Raw genomic sequence first — 20,242 nt, forward strand, 5'->3', positions numbered from 1 at the left:
ACCTTTATGTATTATACACAAAAGATAAAACAAAATAGTTAAACTTGGCAAGTATGGGTATTGTGACAAGTTTTTCAGCTAGTTACATACATAATTACATTCACAAAAAGGGCTGAACTTAGATTTAAGCGATAATCTTATCTGTTTCAGCTATGGGGAATTGGTTTTGAGTTCCTGTAGTTAATAAAGCCACAAAAGTTAACTGAAATGCCATCTTCGTTTGCCGTAAGACTGTTGACAGCCGCAGTGAACTGTGAATGATGCCTGGAATGGCAAGGACTCACCATCATCGTTAAAGGCGAATTCAAAGTAAAAATGTGTTGATAGTTTTATAAGTTATCTCCAAGAGGTGCATAGGTTATAGCGTTGTTATTCTCATGACTCATACAGCGGTCCGGCCATTTTAAACGTGACTGTGTGAGGTAAATAACAATACACACAAACAATGCTGTTTATTATTTACCTGATACTACATCATCCGATAGTAAATCCATATTCAGTTAATACCCATTATTTCGATATTCGTATTTTTATTTTACGAAGACATTGCATAATAAATTTTACGGCCGGTTCATTGCAACTGTTGATTTAATAAGATTTACTAAAAACATAGAGAAATTAACGTGAGACAATTTTTTTAAAATTGATATGTTTAATAAATAAATTGACTATATCATTGAAATATTTAACTATAGTATATTTTACCTATACGAGGTTTGTACGTGTTTCATGAAATACTATCGTTCCCGGAATAATTGAAAATTCATTATTTGCTGTGTCAAACGATCCTATTTCAAAAAACTCGTTATGGAACCTCATAATCGGGAAAAACAAAGCTTTCTCAACAATATATGTATTAGTTACAATCAATTGTCATTTTCACTATTCACATGATGACCACAATATAGCAAAAATTTAACTTGAGATTCAAATTTTCAAGGATGAAAGGGAGATTTAAGATAATTTGTATCATACAAGTAGGAATGTAGTTAGAAATATATAAAAACCGAAGTATAGACTAGATTGAAGGAACGGTGTGGGGGCAGCGGGGAGTGGACGCCACATTTCTTACAGCAAGCGCTTATCTCGTAAGGGTTGCTAAATAATAATGACTAGAGCACGAGATTCAACTGTTAATATTCCAGCAACAAATATAAAAAAAATGTTGAGAGTTCATTAATTGTGTAAACGTATTCCGAGAAAGTGTGAAAACATTGCCACGTGACTTTTCAAATAGAACCCACTCCCGGGCGCCCCAGCATTTCTTCTACTTCAGTAGACTCCACATACCCATCGCAAATTCAAAAGCGATTACGCAAATCCAACTTCTTATTATCCTAATCTATAAAAAACGTGTGTAATAATCCAATACAATAATTTAACTATTCTTATAAGCTTACTAAGATTTGAAGTGTTCGTTTCGTTTAAAATAACTGCTATTACATTCGATAACTTATCGAGCTAATTATTTTAACTATTAATAACTGATCTAGTGTAGTTACCTAGTTATTGTTAAATGGCTTTTCGTCCATCGTGTGGTATATTATAAGGTTTCTCTTCAATCATAATGATGACTCGTATTAATTTAATACTATTATGTGTAGGCCGCGATATTGTCACTAACGAGTTCATTTGTTTTCAACAACATTTGTTATCTCGCTGTCATTATGTAAAGCGGTTTTTATGTTTTCCCCCTGTTTTTTCGTACAATTATTTGTAGATTGTAGCAAGAAGGTGTTGTTTTGTTTTTATTAGAATCTGCAGTTTTCATATCGGATTTTCCAACCGTCTTACAAAATGACGCAGTTGTTTCCAAATATGTAGTATTTGAAGAAGTTCACAGATTTATATTGATTACGTGTTGTCAACTATATAAATGTATGTAGTACAAGGTCTTTCTGTACCTATAGTTAAGTACATCGTCGTTGTTATTGACATAAAAAAATATTATTCGGAGCGTTCAGCAGTTGACATGACTGACCCGTGACTATCGCATCATACATCATTTGGATAGTGGACATCACTTTGAGAAATTACTTTTACTGGAATAACGTCAGAGATAGTTGTGTGAGCCTCGTTATAGCAGGGGTAGATATGTCTGCCATACGTGTCACGTATGCCTGCTACGTGAACACGCTACATGCTACTTTATTGACTAAGATACAGCCATTTCCATAAGACCAAATGATAACTATATTATTAGGAAGAATTCTCGCACATATTATTTTGGCATCTAATCAATCAGATGTCCAAGTTACTTAAACTACCGTGCTTCTGAGAACAGAATTTCCCCGTTCGGAAAATAATGCATAATTTCGCGAAGACATATCTGGAGGATTACTTACGATATCTTTACAGCCGACCTTAACGCAACACTTGGGAAGACAGACCGTTATCCGACAAAGACGCTCGACATTTTGTAGGTTACGACTTTTTAAGACTTCCTAATGATTTTGTTTGAGCCAAGTTGTGGAGAGTTGTGACAAAAGATGATTCGCTTCAGGCGTTCTGTATGCTTGTAGCCTGAATTCATTACTGGCGATATAAATCATAGAAGAAGATTATTATAATTTATTATTTTTCTTATAAGTTTTAGTATTTTTTGTCATGTTTTAATTTGACAAATTGTTTTTTATTTTATTTTATTATAAACGCAACTGAAGTTACTGCGTTATTAAATCCTGTTTAAACTTTTATAACAAAGTATTATTTGGACAATTTATTTGCATAATTTTGGCAAATAAAACCGAAATTGGTTGTTAAAACCCGATTTTATGAATATCATTAAAGAATAGTCCACTCGTTTGGTCTTACGGTTGTACAATGACAGTTGTGGAAGTCCGAACAGCTTAGGAAGCCTTAACATAGCGTGCGTGAGTTCAGTAGAAGTGAGTAGAGGTGAGTAGACGGAGGCGATGAGCGGCGAGGCGGCGCGGGCGCGGCGCGGCGCGGAGAGGCGCGCGCGGGCCGTCAGAGAGTGCGCAGCGGCGCGCGGCAGTCCACGCGAGACATCCACTCTATGTCGCGCGTTGTTACCTGGAAGTAACCGAAACCTGGGTTTAGACTCTTAGATCTAGAGGACTCTGAGATATAACAATATATGTGACCCTATCTAAGACGTGGGTGCAGCGTGAGTATCACTCTCTTACTGATCCACCATGTTCCTCCTCAAGCCCTTTATCTATCAGGGCCACTGTAACTCTTTCGAATAATCCCGCTGCCCCGGGTGTACCTTATCCATACTAAGAACGTAAATAGAGCATTTAGCAATGCATAAGATTTTCTCAACATTAGGTCTATCAAAGCCAACCGCGATGTCTCACCTGGTGCATGGAGTAGACGGCCAGCACGACCAGCACATGCATGATGTTGTGCGAGTTGAGGCAGCGGTCCACCGTGCCCGGGAACCACTTCTCCGGAATGTGCATGGCCCCGATCACGCCGCCGCCCAGGGATACGGCGTCCTGGAATATTTAAGTAGCCTTGTGAAATTCTTCTGCCAGTGTTGATTGTAACAAAGACAAAATACCTCCCTGTTGGGAAGTCGGTACAAAATAGGGAAGAAGACCGACGACCGAAGACTAGGGAAGAAGAGATAAATCAGAATTATAAAGCACAGTTTGAATTGATCTTATTTTCAAGGCTTAGGTCAGGCTTGATCCATTTAAAGAAGATACAATTTTGGTAATTTGTTATGGACTTGGAGGCAGCAGTGTCGGCAGATTTATTTATTCGTCTCGAATTGTGATTGTGACTTTTTGCATAGATTTCAGATATCATCAATCTAAGTTATTTTCCTTGAGGAAAATGAGGAACCGTGCAGATGATGACGTTCGGTCGACAATTATAAAAGTAAATCGTGCGTTACTTATGAGCAAAATACATGTGATTAAAATTTATATAAACACTAGTGCAATTAAAGCAGGTTTTTCCATCATCATGCCACCATATTATACTTATGTCATTCTATATTATGTCAGATATACATAAGGTAAATACCGGTTGGATCGTAAGGGACAAATCGCTAGTAATATTTCATATTAAAATCCCTCGTCTCTAAGCCCTCTTGTTGGCCATATTTACGATGGGTTCCCAATGGGGCAGATGCAGTACCCAAGGGGTGCTCAAGACTCAAAAGGGTCAAGGGTCTCAAATGAGGTCAGGGGGCTTAAGGAGACTGCGAAATGAAGAACTCAAAAATATAATATTTATCTTTTTTTCACACTTAAACCACGTAAGGAGATGAGCCTCCCACGCACCATTATTCATGAAACAGGACCCAGACAAAGATAATAAAAACTACACTATTGCTGCCAAAACTTCCTTTCAAGTAAAAATCTAGTCAAACACAATGTTGACGAATGTTAGCAAAACCTACAACGAAAGACCAAACAAGACTCCGCAACCGAGAGGTGTAGGTACCTACGGTACAAAGATAACGTTGACCTAATATAATTGAATGAATGTTAGTTTACCGAGAACCGGGAGTAAGTTAATTGTGCATCTTCATAACTGAAGCCGTACGGGGCCGGGCTCATTTGTAGCTAACGAGCTGTGTAATCGCTTTACGCATTGCGATCCTATTACAGCCCACCCGTCAGCGTAAGGGATTGCTTCCACGATATTATTTATGAAAAATTGTTGTAGTTTCATATGAGAATGGAGTTCTTGAGTTGATGTTTGTTTGTGTTGTTAAAAGAGCCTAAGTCGGCTTATCGGAAGAGACGAATCCCTATTAGTCCGGATTTTGTTGTGATCGGAAAATGTCAAATGCATCGATATATCTTCGCTTTAAACTCATCTTAATTCATTGACTAGTCTTTCATCTAATCTGAAAAAACCAGATCATGGTGGAACACCTTTTCACATCTGGCATCGCTTAGTAAGTCGCTTTTTTAATTGCATAAGTTGCATCATTACCAAGGGTTACCAACTTCTTAAGGTTTTAACCTCTTGACTAAGCTATCATTTTAAGCGTTGACGCTTGTCAATGTCACATCGTAAATGGGGAAAGAAATTATGTAGTAGGTAATCGTGCTAATGATGAGTTCATGGTGATTCCCTTGGGAAATTATAACAACTAATCGGAGCGGTCATTGTACTACATATTTTGAGTGGAGGATAAGCTATGTAATTGTATTCGGTTCGGTTAATGGCTTATGAGGTTATACGGACATACTATCTGCTTGTATGTATGTTACAAAAATACAATTTCGTTTCACTTTAACCCAGAAACTCTTATGTTATGGATTATAAGCTGGCAAAGTTCCAGATTGTGTAATGGGCCAATGGCTTGGAGGCGGGACCACTGGTAAATACTTACAAAGAAAGAACTATGTACTAGAAACGACAATCAAAAAATCATTATTTTAATAGAGAGGAAAACTAATGACCTGAATTAATTGCGATAAGATATCGTTTTCGAACATTAATTTCAATATGTCTTCTTTGCTAACTTCTTTATTTTCATTTATTTCATAAAATCTCCCACAAACTCTAGAATATATCTACGTATCTACCACACACTTAAGCTACCTTTTTTCATTTGAAGATAACATTTGCGGTTTACATTTATTTTAAAATACGTGATAAGGAAAATTGAGGCAGGTAATGACCACAGGTAGGTAAAGGAAGTCGACTTTATCTTATCTCATTTAATAGCTCACTTACATTTGACTCACGTAGTTTTGTTATTAAGTATAAATTCTAAATGGAGTCTTAAAATAGGCTTTATTATATGTACTTATTGTTAGTCAGACGTAGTAGATGAGTTAGAGAAGGCACCCAAGGTACAAGAGTGTTAACATTTGTTATAACCAAACGATTGTACGTCTCAACTTGCTCTGAGTAAGTCTCTAGTACCTAGAAGATGTTCAACTTCATAAATGAGAAGTCATGATCAGTCAAACAGTCATCCATCTCCCCACACCGGTAACATGCGGTATCCATTACCCAGACCATAATGTGTTCAACATCGTCGACGAAATATAATACTTTAGTAAGTGTATGTTCGCACACAAAGACTTAATGTGTTCAGGATTTCCATTTGTCGCTTCCGTAGTCTCCATTCCGTCTCTAAGTGAAAAATAAACTAGCGTCACATATAAAAAAGTAATAAAAAGAATCTCGATATTTTTTTACATCTGTACTTTAATTAAGTGAAGTCTTACAATTTCGTGAAAACCGATACCTATTTGAAAAACGAGTTGTCAGCTGTCTTGCCACACGTGTGTGATTTTTTTGCTTAAATGCCTACATATTCTTCAATTATGTTCGGAGTCTTGATAAATGTTCCCATAGCCGTGCAGATTGTGAAAGTGACGACTAAAAGATGATTTTTGATTGAAATTTTTTAATCTGCCTATAAAATGTAATTGAACGGCTCAAAAGAATTAAATCAACGGATTTGTAATCTTTGTACCCTTTTCTGATATTCAATTAAATCTTCCAATTTTCATTATATTACTAATCGATAGAAATTGGGTTATATAAAACAAAAGAGCTAAGTTTTAAGCACATTTTGGGGGAACGATTATCTTGCTTTGGGCCATTTATATTGGTTACAAAGTACGGAACCGGGAGTCATTTGGCAGAGTTCCAGCGGCATTGTGTCGTATTGAAAGGGATGGAAGGGCCTGCGCTTGTTCCACGAGCTCAGCTATAACTATGTAACTATGTCAGTAATTATTTGTGTGTCAGTAGTTTCTTAGCATGTAGGCAAAGGTTGTGGTATTGATTTAACAGTTTCCATGATGTTTGGGGAACTGGAAATACCGGGGTATATGTAGGTAGGCACTCAATAGGTAGATTATCTAAGAGTCGAGTTTATGATAGGTAGACATATATATTGGCTCGAAAAATATACATACCTACCTGTCATTCGAATTTCTGAATATACCTAAATATGGAATTAGTTCGATAACCATGATAGTATAATTACTCGGATACATAACTGCAATTAATCTTTGTATACCGATCCATCTTTCACTTCCTTGCTCCTCCCAGTGAGGTCTAAATTCTCATAAGAACATTACGCTGATTATATAAGAGGGACAAACACGAGTTTTTGCGAATTCGTCAACATAGCGGAATAGTCGTATTTTCCTCAATTACTTAATGACGATTTTCTAAGCTGCGTTTGTTTTGGCACAAAACAATAGTTTGTGTTTTGTTTTTGACCAGTTTCAAAATAAGTTTCCTTTCTGTAGATTTCCAGTGAAGGCATTTGAATTAGTTTCATTTTGATTTAGGTACAGCAAATTAAAACGTTTTAGTTTTTTCAATTCATAATTAATCACGGTCGTGTGTTATAAATTACAATAAAATGCGGCACAAACTATGTATTCGTGTAATTGGTATAAAACGTGCATTTTAGATAAGAAAACCCTAGGTACTATTATATTTACTTGTTCATAGAAATTAACAATACCAAGCTAATGCATTAGGTATAAAAAAGCATTAGAATCGAGTTGATAGATCGCGTGTTTCTTTCCGTTCCTTAGGCGCAACGGAACAATCAATAAACAATTATATTATCGTTACGGCCACACTTTCAGTGTTGCCACTAATAAACAAACTGACCGTGGAAAAATACATTTATTTTCATGAAATGTCAACTTTTATTTGTTTAAACCTATTTATCTTTCCTGACAGTTTTTCCGTTACTTAAGTCTGATACTGGATATATCTAAAAGCCACTAACAGGTTGTTCTAAGTAAGTAGGACGAGTGATCCTGTATCCCAAATAAATTAGATTTTCCTACATCAGCAACATCTTGAATAGTATTACGATGTTTCATCCAAGTTGTCATTTATTTAGAAACCCTTGGTATCACAATTTCTTCGAATAAATTGCGATTAAAATTGGATATAAGTTAAAGGGTAGGTACGCTTGGTCTAATTTTTTTCAATAGAAAAACAAAACATTGAAATTGTAAGCTAGGGTTACAACGTCGGAGTGTCTGACATTTATTGCAAGTCTCTGCGACTTTTAGAACACGACTACTTTAGTTAGAGTGGCAGCTATTGGTTTCTGTACTGTCTTATGTGAGAAGCAAAGTCTTATCTCTAGAAACATATACGCAAGTTCGATGGTCAGACCAAGCATCCATCTGTCAGCTTGATTGTAATACCCGTCTGCAAACTGTAAGCTACATAAATTCTGCAACTAAGGGTGCATGTGTTCCAAACATTATGAGCGTCATCTATTAGCTAAGATTCACAGGCAGACGTGTACCAGTACACAAGTCTGGTATATGGAGTGCCGTGGTCGTAGGCACTGGTGACGTCACACTGGGCTATAAATCGCACGTGTCAGCACCACTCCTGGACACGTGCCAGTTCTGCGGAGCTCCTGATAATTGCGCTCTACATCAGCGTTCAACACATTTTATGGTTGATTGGAACCTCAGACTTTATTGGGAGGAAAATGGTGGGAAGCAGATTGTAGGTTTTCTTTTTATTTTTCTCTTGAGAAATTTCACCCTTTGGCAGATTTTGTGGGCGGTTTTTTGTCATCATGACATGAGATATTAAACTTTTGTTAAGAATATGACGCCTGCCACAAATAACTGATCAGCATAATGCACATTCTTCTAGTCTAGTCTTCTCGTCACAGAATTAGGTAGTTTCTCTTAATTTAGTAAACTATGACTTGCCTTGTCAAACTCTGACATAAATTACACATAAAACATTTTACGGTTTTCTAATAAAAAATATTTAGATGTGTGAGTTGAGGGTACCTGCAGAAAGACGTGCAGTATAGCGTGCGGGTCGCCGCCGCCGAGGCGGGCTGCGCGCGCGCCGGCCAGCAGCACTCGCATGCAGAAAGGTGCTGCGAAGCACAGTCGCCGCTCCCACGGTGACCATGCGCGCATCGCCTGGACACCAAGTAGTTATGTGGAACTTGTGGATGTAAACCAGCTATATACTTAGGATTTACTTTTAGTAGTAGAAGCTGTGATGTGCCTTGGTCTCTATCAAACGCGATTTTGCAGTGTCTTTTTTCGAGTCAAAAGTGTCTGATAGCAAGGTAGGGCTAGGTTTTATTGTCTGGGAAACCGTTCAGACACAACGGATTGAAAAAAAAGAGTGACACGTGGGAACATTTCTACACCTCTGATTACAGCATAATATTGTAAGTAGGTATTTAACTTGGCATTTCAATTGGTACATACATACAAGCTTTGAATACCACTAATGCTTCGTATCCTTTATGCAAGAACTTCATACATGTTTGGTGTTGATTCAAGTAATTGTTTATAAAAAGAACTTATTATTTCTTCTTACCTTATAGAGTCCGAGCAGACTGCCGAGGCTGTAGACAGCGAGCGCGAGGTACCGCAGCGGCGCCGGCGCACAGTACACCGTCGCCGTCACCATCGGGATCGCTCCTGCAGACAATAAAGGTAAGGGTTAGTGAGAGAATTTCTGAAAATTTGTTACAATACGGTAGTTAACATTTATATCAAACTGATACATTGTTGCGTTATATATTTCCCATTACTGTATTTTAATTGTAATTCGTCCTTTTTTTCTTATTTCTAACGACTGTAATTTTTATTTTTATTTATTTTTTTGTAAGGCAGTGTCACACGCGTGAGTGAATAAACGTATTTACTTTCTATTCTTTTTTTCTTTCTTTATGTAGTTCGCCGCGTCTCATGATACTGACAACAATGGTGATGGCAATAATAAAAGTCGAAATCATAACTAATATTACTTTGTTAATTTCGTCGTGTCCCCAAAAACAACGAAATGACCTGAATTTACAACGTAAGGAAATTATCAGTATATAGGTGCAACGAATAAGCCTGATTAAAGCCATGTTCCCGATTTTTTTTTATATAACTAGAAACTGCAGTTCGCAAACTAAAACGAATCACATACAACGACGACTCCTCGTACATATTACTGAAAAAGAATCTGGGCCAATTTGTTTCGGACCATTTTCAGCGAAACATGGCCGTGTGAAGCCGTGAGAAATATCTAGGCGAAAATATTAAATTCAGCATAGAATTTTAAAATTCATCTACTATACCTAAGATTGTTTAGTACTCACATTGTATGTTTTTTCTCCAATAAAGACCCGAGCAAGTATTATTTTTGTCTGCGAGTGCGACAGCAGTCGAAGTAAATTTTTTTATGATATCGTTTAGAGCGAGGATTAGGACTAGGACTAAGTATTATGTGTTATAGAAAGTAAAAGAAAATTGCATAAAATCTAGGTCACCGTAACTTATTTTGTAAAAGGGTCATAAGAACTGTGAAGTTTTACACTTCAACACACAATTCTTGGACTCTTAGCCTGGCTTGCAGCCAGTGTACTTAAGTAGTGAGTGCTTAATGCTAATTGACATACGGTGACTGTTTGAATTAACGGGTCAAAAAACTTTGCTGTCTGGCTTTGGAGCTAGACAAACTATTATAATGATAGTGACATCTTAAAGAAATACAGAATATAAATCCACACTTAGAATTAAAGGAAATATCGCTTGCGATGAAAACAGGCAAAGGGAAAAGCTTATCGTTTTTTTTAAGATTGTAAAGTAAATAATGTTGAAAATTATGTTCTTAAATTCCAAATATGTAACAAGCTACACGCTTTCACAGTCAAAGTGTAAATACCAACATGGGTCTAACCCACATAACAGACCATTAAAATTAGGAATGACCAGCAAAACTTGCGACCCATTAAATCAGTAAAAACACGATTACATATTGTACGACGTCGGAAAATCTACCTCGTTAGCTGTCAATATAGTGATAAATGCGTTTTTAATGATCCCTTCCCAAATAAATTCTATTGTAGGGAATAAATCTTCTAGTTAGAAAGACATGTTATTTTGCGTGCAGCTGTTACGAGAAAAATGTGAGATGTTTTCCCGAGGCTCGTTTAAGAGGCTTAGTCGATGCTGCCAGTTTGTGGTCCTCTACCGAAACTGTTTTGTTGTTTTTAGTAAAATAGAGCTGGGTATTTGTTGGAACCGTTAAGCTGGAAATGTTTGTTGTTTTGCAGAAAGTGCACTTTGGATTTTATGACGAACTGCTAAGTTAATCGAACACTAAAATTGCTTCGAAAGAATTCAATTTTTGAAAAGGTTTCATTACTGTTGAAATACTCATATTCCAATATTTTGCGTAAAACGTATAGCAATTGTTGTTAATAAAAATATTTAAGCGACGTGATAACGAGCCCTTCTAAGCTTCTTAATGAACTCTTACAAAGTTTCTTTTTGTGAAATAATAGCAAGGAAAGTCTTATATGCAAAGTTGGTAATGAAACACGTGCTAGACTGCATAGGAATTTTCCTCTTTTTCCGGAATACAGCTGTGACCTTGGCAGCTTAAAATTATTTCGCTGGTAATGTACATATATTACTGCTGCTGCCATTTGCACATGTGGAGGTACTTTAACTTAAATAGGAAAGGATAAAGTGCATAAAATGAACCTTGGCTCTAGTGCGGGTTTTTATAGTTTGTAGGTAATAAGTAATTTGGGTGAGTAGACAAGAATAGAGAAACATTTTTTTTATGACACAGAGTTTAATATGTAGAAAAAAATTTGTTAACGTAATTAACGAAAAAAATACACAATACTCAGCAGTAATTAAAATAAAAAAGTTTATAAGGTAATGATTATTATCAGTATTTCTTATCTGTCCTGATGAAATTTTTCAATTGACTATCAGGTTCAACTTTCAAAATGTTATTTCTCTCAATTTCCCCTCGCTTAGTATTTTCGGATACCTCTCCCTTGAGGGGTGTTCGTCACCCGGGATTCCCCACTTCATGCATTAAGATTAGTCATTCGATATAGATAAGGGGAAAAGGGTCTCTATTTTCATCACATAATAAAGCCGTTTTTCACCTCTGGTTAATAAGGATTTGTGGCAAGTTTGTAAACAACGATTGTTGTGGTTTGAAAATAGTTTCGTTTGATCATGTTTGCATATCCTTGTGGTTTCTGGTCTTTGGTGTGTGCTTAAGTAGTATTTAGTAAACGAAGTAACCATTGAATCACGATATAATTAAGATGAACCTATTTCCTGGTTGCTCATATCCACATGGCATTCAGGGTAATAGGTAGGTACGAGAAAGTATGTAATTTTCTCATCATTGTTATGAATTCGCAAGTATCATGGCTATTATACCAATTGTTTTTGTTGTGTATGTACCCATCTAAACCAAACCCACGTCACAGATTTCCCATCAAATCAACCATAAACAGTGGAAAACGTCTTATCTTGCATACGCTTTCATCTTCGTACGTTTTAAAAACACAAAGGCAATACATATTTCCTTGTAAGTTTGCTCATACGTGTACAATTGGCAAATGCGTTCCAGTTAGCCGGCTTACGAGTTCCCAGTTCCCAGTTCCGAGTTACGATTCCCGGGAGCATATAGCTGTAACAAAGGCTTGTCATACTTTGATGTATCTTTTGTCCACGAGGCTTAAGGCGACGCTCAACTTAAAAGTCGGATCCGTTTTAGCTTAAGGGGATGCTTCGTAACTCGGATGTGCTCTGAGAGTGGCGCTTCAGTCTTGTTTTTAAAGGCTAAAAATAGATCTTGTGTGTTGTATGTTCTTGTAATTTCATCACAACGATGATAAGTCTAGTAAATAATAAGATATAGATTTTTATGTGTTATATCTAGTGTTTAGACTTTAAATGCCATTACATATTATGATGGCGTGTTGGCGGCAAAAACCAGACTATTTCTTTTTAAGTTTTAGTACATTTTTATGCTTGTGTCGCATGAATAGTTAGTTAATGCTTGACTTTGTAAAAATTACGTTTACGACGAATTAAAAAAGAAATCAAAAGCGTGGGTCGTCTGTGTTAGTTTTACGACTTTACAGCACAAAGGCTGTAAAGTCGTAAAACTAACGCAAACGCAGCTTCTAGCACAGTTGCCGTTAAAAATGCGATTTAACTAAACTTTTACCAAAGAAAATAGACATAGCATTTTCCCGTATTTGATTTGGCAAGCATCGCCGCTGTGCCAGGCTAGTTCACAAACATTGCCCGTATGTATCGTCACAGACAAATAAACTACCGTACATAGTTCACTGTACATACACAGGGCATACGATTTTCCACATTCCTCATAACTGGGGCACGTATGCTGACGTGATGCGTTTTTCATGATCTTTCCCAAATAAATTCTATTGTAGGGAATAAATCTTGTAGTTAGAGAGGCATGTTATTTTGCGTGCAGCTGTTACGAGAAAGATGTGAGATGTTTTCTCCGAGCCTCGTTGAAGAGGCTTAGTCGATGCTGCCAGTTTGTGGTCTTTTACCGAAACTGTTTTGTGTTAAGTGCACTTTGAATTTCATGATAAATTTTTCAGTTAATCGAAGCACCAAAACCTGCAGGATTCCCTACTAAGATATATCATTAAGACGTCACTTGTATCGACTACAACTGAATTCGCCTTTGTAAATGTTGTATCTCTGTAAATCTCATCTATTTACGAGTGAAATATTTCTCCATCACAAACACTACCCGTATCGTCACAGACAAATAAACTACCGTACATAGTTCACTGTACATGCACAGTGCACACGTTTTCTGCACATTCCTCATAACTGGGGCACGTATGGCCGTCCGTGATGTCTCCTTTGTCCACGCTATCATTCAAGTTTATAGCTGTTTGAACCTGCTATCATATCTACTCAGGGGATTACTTAGGCTGTTAGCTTGATTCGGAAAACTGAAGATTATACCTAGGTATACAGGAGCTCAAATGTTATACAGCCTTTTGACGCTCATTTTTTTCTCGATAAAGTTTGGTAGACTCCAACTTTAATTGATGTCGTGGATTAAAAAGTATTGACCCAAAATATGATTAATTACCGTTTTAGGTAAATCGGTTTAACTTTCAAAGTAGGTACCGATACTCTTTTAATAGTCTGAGTACAAGTCATTGCTTTACATAAATAAAGCGACCTTTAAACAAGGTTTGATTCATAATTTTGTGTAAAATTAGACTAGACTGTTCACACTAAACTGGTTTCAGTTCGCTTAGGCCCTAATCCTACTATTAATATTATAAACGCGAAAGTTTGTATGTATGGATGTATGGATGTTTGTTACTCTTTCACGCAAAAACTACTGAATGGATTTTAATGAAACTTTACAATAATATAGCTTATACATCAGAATAACACATAGGCTACAATTTGTAAACATATTGTTCGAAATACTAAACCTGCGCAGAGGAAGTCGCGGGCACCAGCTAGTATAACAATAAAATAGTGACGTAGGTATTATTTCAAGGGACTGTTATGTGTATGTCATCATCTCACGAGCCTTATCCCAACTATTTTGGGCTCGGCTTCCAATCAAACCGGATGCAGCTGAGTACCAGTATTTTACAAGGAGCTGCCTATCTGAACTCTTCAACTCAGTTACCCGGGCACCCCAATACCCCTTGGTAAGACTGGTTGTCAGACTTACCGTCTTCTGACTACAAGGGACTGTTGAAGTCGGTTCAAATAATACCTCTTTGTAACTAGCTTACATAATGGTATTACATAATGCCTTAGTTACCATGCACTTTCAGCAGTAAAACGTAGTTACAATCGCCTGAAAATATGTTTTCTTGAAGCTTTTTGGTAAGATTTAGAATCACTTAGTATAATAATTAGGTGATATTCACCCACTCCAGTGTAATGATCCCAACCTGTTGGTGCTGTCCACTTCAGCTGAAGTGTTTGCCGCTTCAATAGATCTTGATAATCTTTGGATAACGACGAGTAGGTATAAAGTACCGCTGATAATAAGGAAAAATTACAGAAACGCTACGGATTGTGTTTGGTGTGAGCGTATTCATAATGTGTGCTCTTAAGTCTCTCTCTTAAGTTACAAATGTGAGATTCTGTGTAGCAATTTTTTCATACATTTACCAAAAAATACTGTAATGTTTTCACCTTTTTCCTATTGTATAAGTTGGAATTGGAACATATCTTACAATTACTGCGTTACCTATTAAAATTCTAACAATACCCGAGGAAACAAGTATGCTGTAAATGAATATAGTTAGTACCTGAGTAGCCCATCTCAGACCCCGGTTTGTTTATCTTGTAGTCGAAATAAATGTGTTTCAATAAGCTAGTGCCACAAAAATCGCTAGACACACCATATTTTAAACCACATATAAAAGAAAACTGTTAAACTTATGTTTCCCTGAAGGCTGCGAGTGATATTTTTGCTTTACGATGCTGTGGAACGAGCAACAGTAAAGCGAGTTCAAAGAATAGTGGCGGTTAAATGTGGACCATAAAGTTTATAGGTATTGTTTGTGGGCCACTGCGCGGGAACACAACAGATACACCCTGTATTATTTAATTAGTCATAGACAAAGATTGCATGCTGGGATTGAAGCTAGTGATATTATTAGTATTATTTTATTTTGAAAAGTCATGAAGTAACTTATACAGCATAGATTCAATAATTCAAATAGTTTATTTGTCAAAAAATGTATTACTTTTAAGTTATTAACATTTGTTATTGAACGCATCGCGTTTGTAAAGCTTCTTATAATCATAACTACCTATGGTGTTCATTACTCTTAAATTAAAATATAGTATTATCCATTCTACCTATGGAAATGTTCACCAAAATTAACTCACCCTAAAACAGTACTAAATTAAATTTGTATACAGCCAACAAGTAAATATTGCAGACGCACTCAAACCCGCAATATTCAGCAGAATATCAAATGACTACGTACTACGCATGTTTGCGTACTTGACTTACTACGGCTAAATCCCACACACATACATAAAGATAACACTTTATGTTTGTGTGTAAGTGATTCGTAGCCACCGTAGTCGCTGTTGGCGTAGTCTTGCTACGATACCGCTACGCAGGTTACGAGTTTCGTAGCACATGGGTTATTGTAGGATACAGACCATTGTAAATATGCAAGCCTCTATGATATCCTGCCGGGGCTGCGGGTTGTTCGAAAGAGCTACTGCTGCCCTGGTACATAAAAGGCCTACGACGGAACACGACGGTTTTAGTCAGTAAGAGTCTGACACTCCCTCACCGCTACTACATACATCCGACATAGCGGGAGGGTTCATTTGATGATTTTTGAAGTCTTTAGGAAAAAGCCCCTATGATATTTGTTAATTCTTTTGTCACGGACCTGTATTTTAAGTTAGGATATAAAAAGGATATAGGATATAAAAATCAATCTAAGTTCATTCTTATATTTTCTTTAGATTCTTTCTATTTAAAGCAAAAAATAGAGGTTTTTGTTCTTGTACAATATTGATGGCAGTTGCTCCAAGTTGACGCGCCGTCCCGATTGGCTGAGCTCTGCCACGTAATCTGTCTCCGAGAGATAGTTGGAGAACAGCTTTGTAACACAAACTTCGTAACTGCGGCGAACTTGCTGTCAATATTAATTTAAACAAAACAATTACTTGTTCTGTACCTGCTTATTTAACTCTGTTTGTTATTTGTTTTGTTGTTGGATTACGGGCTTTTGTGATAAGCCCGCATTTAAACAAGACTGCTGAAGAAATTCATTCTTCATTCATTCATAAAGAGAAATTCATTAATATAGTTTTTTAGGTTAATCTTAAAGCTTATTAACACGACTTGACAATACATTTCTCATACTAAAAGTCAAACTTTTTCTGCTCCATAAAAACAAGACCCTACATAATCACAATAGTTTACATTCACCCCACTACCTAAATCACTGTACAACTAAAACAAACTAAAAAGGGCGAGTATACACCTCTATACTTAGTTTACATTCTACTGATCCCAAACGTCATGAGCAGACTCGCCCAAACTTACGCATGGCCCGTCAGTGCCCACTGCGCGTGCGACTTAATTAGGATAAATCGTCTAGCTGGTAGAACTGTCGCTACAATGCCCCCGTCAGGGTAGCGGGTGTAGGTACCTAATGATGTTTTTATTATTTTTTGGGTTAAGGTAACTTTTAAAAGTTTTGGTCATCGATCATGTTTTTTATCGTTGTTTTGTTCTAAAGCTAATTGTAGATTGATTATACTCGTTTATTGTGCTTCTGTGTAGTGTAGAGCGAATATTGATGACCTTCAATATTAGCTAATTAGATCCGTGCGTGATAATGCTCATGAGCTTTCTTTAAGAAATTCTGTTTGTAATCCTAGCCGAAATGGACAGTGTAAGAACATTGTAATTTCTTTTAAAATGTTCAAGATTTCCATCATCATCCTCCTTATTATCCGTTGATGTCGACGCATTTTTCCTTCCATACTCTTCTATCTGCCGTCATCTCACAAGTAACATTGTTTCTTACCATATTTCAAATGTGTGCAATAAAAAGAAAATACATTTATTTAATACGGTTATATTTTAAGTATATAGCTATATAAGTATACAAACACAGGGCACCATAGAACAGTGCTGGGAAGTTTGTTCCATCGAACACGAAAACCATTAACGACTCCATAGAAACTATGGTTTTCCTTGCTTTCTTCTTACACTTTATACAATCCAACTATGGCGATATAAGATTCAAATATAATATATAAATTAAATATAAAAAAATCAGATAATACAAATTATTGTTCCAAGTTAAAATGTACATTTTGTAACAAAAATGTTTCAATGACAGTTGACGGGTGTTGTCATGCACGGAATATTAAGTATTTTATTTCACTAGCTGTATTGTTAATTGTTATACGAACTATTTTAATAAAATATTTTGAATGGAATTCACGTATTTCGGATACAGTTGGATATATACTTAGTTAATGAGTTTTATTTTGTACGATATGATTAATTTACTCCTGCAACGAGTGAAAAGTAAAATGGATAGATAAAATGGTATGATTTCCTTAGCAAAGCAAAGAGACAAGCAAAAGCTAAGTAATTGAATGCATGGAGAAGACAACCATACAAGATGTTCGAGACAGCCATGCTATTTGCCTTATTTTGTAAACCAAGAAAGAACAGAAAATGTACTGTTTCACGAAGCTTTGGTTTTGTAAGGACCCTATTTCATTAGGCAAGTTTATTTAAAGTACATACTGCTTTGTTAAAAAAACATAAGTATTACAGATTAGTTATCATTCTGATCTAGAATACATAATTTAGGCCGTTTGGAAATCGAACTTGCCACAAACAGTGCAAAAAATTGCTCTCTCATCTATAATCAAAATCAATTTACATTTCCCAGCAAAATAAATTCCAGTTCGAAAAATGAAAAATATAAACTAGTAAAAGTATTATTTATTTCTCAAATGAAATGCAATTCCGCGTATTACCGGGATCAATGGTCGCTTCCATCCAACCGGAGAGCATTTCATAAAGTCAATACAACGGATTACATGAATATTCCACGAAGCTATATTATTCACGGCTCAGTGCACGATGAAATATCAAGTTAAACAAGAACCGTTTAATATTGCGTCGGATCAAAGTTGCAGTTTATGGTATTAATCTAAGCTGGAGGCTGGAGAGCTATTCTCGAATAGGAGTTTCCTTGAATCTCGACCAGCTAGTTCCCTTTGAAGTTCAAATCCCTTTTATTAAAAGCTCTAGGGATGAGATATTTTTCCTATTTAATGGAAATGCTTATCTAAATATGCTTTGATCTACTTTGCAGTTATAGCTAAACTAAAATTGGTCCTATAATATCAGGAAAATGCTGTACTTTATTTATAGATGCGGGCATGATTCCCAGATTATATACAGTTCGCGATTGATTATAAATCGAATGCTAATCACATAATCATTAATTTAAATTGATAAAATCACTAAAAGATCGTTCAATAGAATATGTAAGAACCTTCATTATCATTGAATGGATATTTGATTCAAAGGTTTTGTAACGCTTTTTAGTTGTTTGTTTTACTAGGATAGTTTTTGATTTTTATTGTAAATATGTATTGTAAATAAAAAGTTATCTTTCTATAAATAAGGTTTTGTATGAGCTTATTTACATTTAGAAAATTACTACCACCTATGTGGGTAGGCCTGAAACCCTTAGGTGGGTTGATAGCTGTTGATAGTAATCTAAACGTTAGCGTCCAACCGGCCTTGTCCAAACATGGGTAATGATTTTAACTGGCTTGGATCTTGTACAAACATGTACCTAATGACTTTACATGTCCTACCTGTAATAGGTAATTAGGTATTCTCTTTGATAAGAACTTTCGAGTGGACTAACTTACTTATTGACAGTTTTGTGTTTGTTCTGTATACACATGTATATCTATGTAAATAAAATAATAAATCGATATTACTCTTACTGATTGAATAGTACGTTTTCCGAATGTCGTTGCACTCATTTATCGTAAACTGAACATCACGATTTTATAGCAATATATTTGATATGTGAATAAAATAAACGCTGTGACGCATCTGTCTTCAGACAAAGAGAATTCGTTTTGTTTACGTACAAACAAAACAAATAGATTTGAACGAGAGATTGATGGAGAGCAATTGTAATTTATTGAGACAAGGTTGGATCTTGGACCGCATCGTGACGAAGTAGGTGCTGGGTCGTCATTGTTTTATTGTGAGGAAGAAGAAAATATACGTCTTGTATAGCGCCATCCCTTTCTACTGACGATGTCAATAGAAACAGCCGTTTATCCGAAGTGTGAAATAAACGTAGTTTCAAATAATTGCCTGATCAAGTGACCATTCCAAAAATGAGCCTGAGCATTACAAAAATGAAATGAGACTAAGCTATGTGTTGCAATATGTCTGCAATTGCTTGCAATGTTGCGAGCTACTAAGTTGTAGCCACATATTATATGGCCATAAATGTAGCCCAGACAGAAAAAATATTTTTGTTATTGCAAAAAAAAAATCTTTTTATAAAATAATTTAAGTTAACATTATTACAAAATAACTTTCAGAATGTTAATCAATCTATAATACTTATATCTAAAAATTCTCATCATAAATTCAGTCTGTGTTCGTAACGATAAATAAGGTTATATTATAAACTTCTATCGCTATATTTTACGAGCGCTGTGAGCAAAATCGTTGCGAAGATTACTTTGAAATATGTAGCTACATTTTATGTCCTCTGTGTTAAAACTAAATATATTTAACGACAATGTATCATCTCTAAAATATTTTGCTTTTTCGGAAAGATAATAAATATAGCTAACTAGCTTTTGCCCGCGACTTCGTTCGCGTGGAATAGTGACTTCCGGCAGATTTTTGGTTTGACCAATAGATGGCGCTATATGTCCGGAATATTTTTTTTTTTTAA

The 20,242-nt window shown here is 36.0% G+C and overlaps 1 protein-coding gene across 1 annotated transcript in view; it reads right to left on the minus strand.

The window, feature by feature from the left end:
• Positions 1-2,635: 2,635 nt before the first annotated feature.
• The window catches only part of LOC110377171 (progestin and adipoQ receptor family member 4), a 73,264-nt gene continuing 55,657 nt past the window's right edge, over positions 2,636-20,242 (minus strand). The window contains exons 3-6 of the mRNA XM_021335878.3: positions 9,289-9,392; positions 8,742-8,879; positions 3,324-3,464; positions 2,636-3,036 (exon numbers count right to left, since the gene is read on the minus strand). Coding sequence (XP_021191553.3) covers positions 2,971-3,036; positions 3,324-3,464; positions 8,742-8,879; positions 9,289-9,392 — 449 coding nt within the window. The 3' untranslated portion in view covers positions 2,636-2,970. The remainder of the gene's footprint in view (positions 3,037-3,323; positions 3,465-8,741; positions 8,880-9,288; positions 9,393-20,242) is intronic.

Source organism: Helicoverpa armigera, chromosome 14 (assembly GCF_030705265.1).
Source record: "Helicoverpa armigera isolate CAAS_96S chromosome 14, ASM3070526v1, whole genome shotgun sequence".
NCBI lineage: Eukaryota > Metazoa > Arthropoda > Insecta > Lepidoptera > Noctuidae > Helicoverpa > Helicoverpa armigera.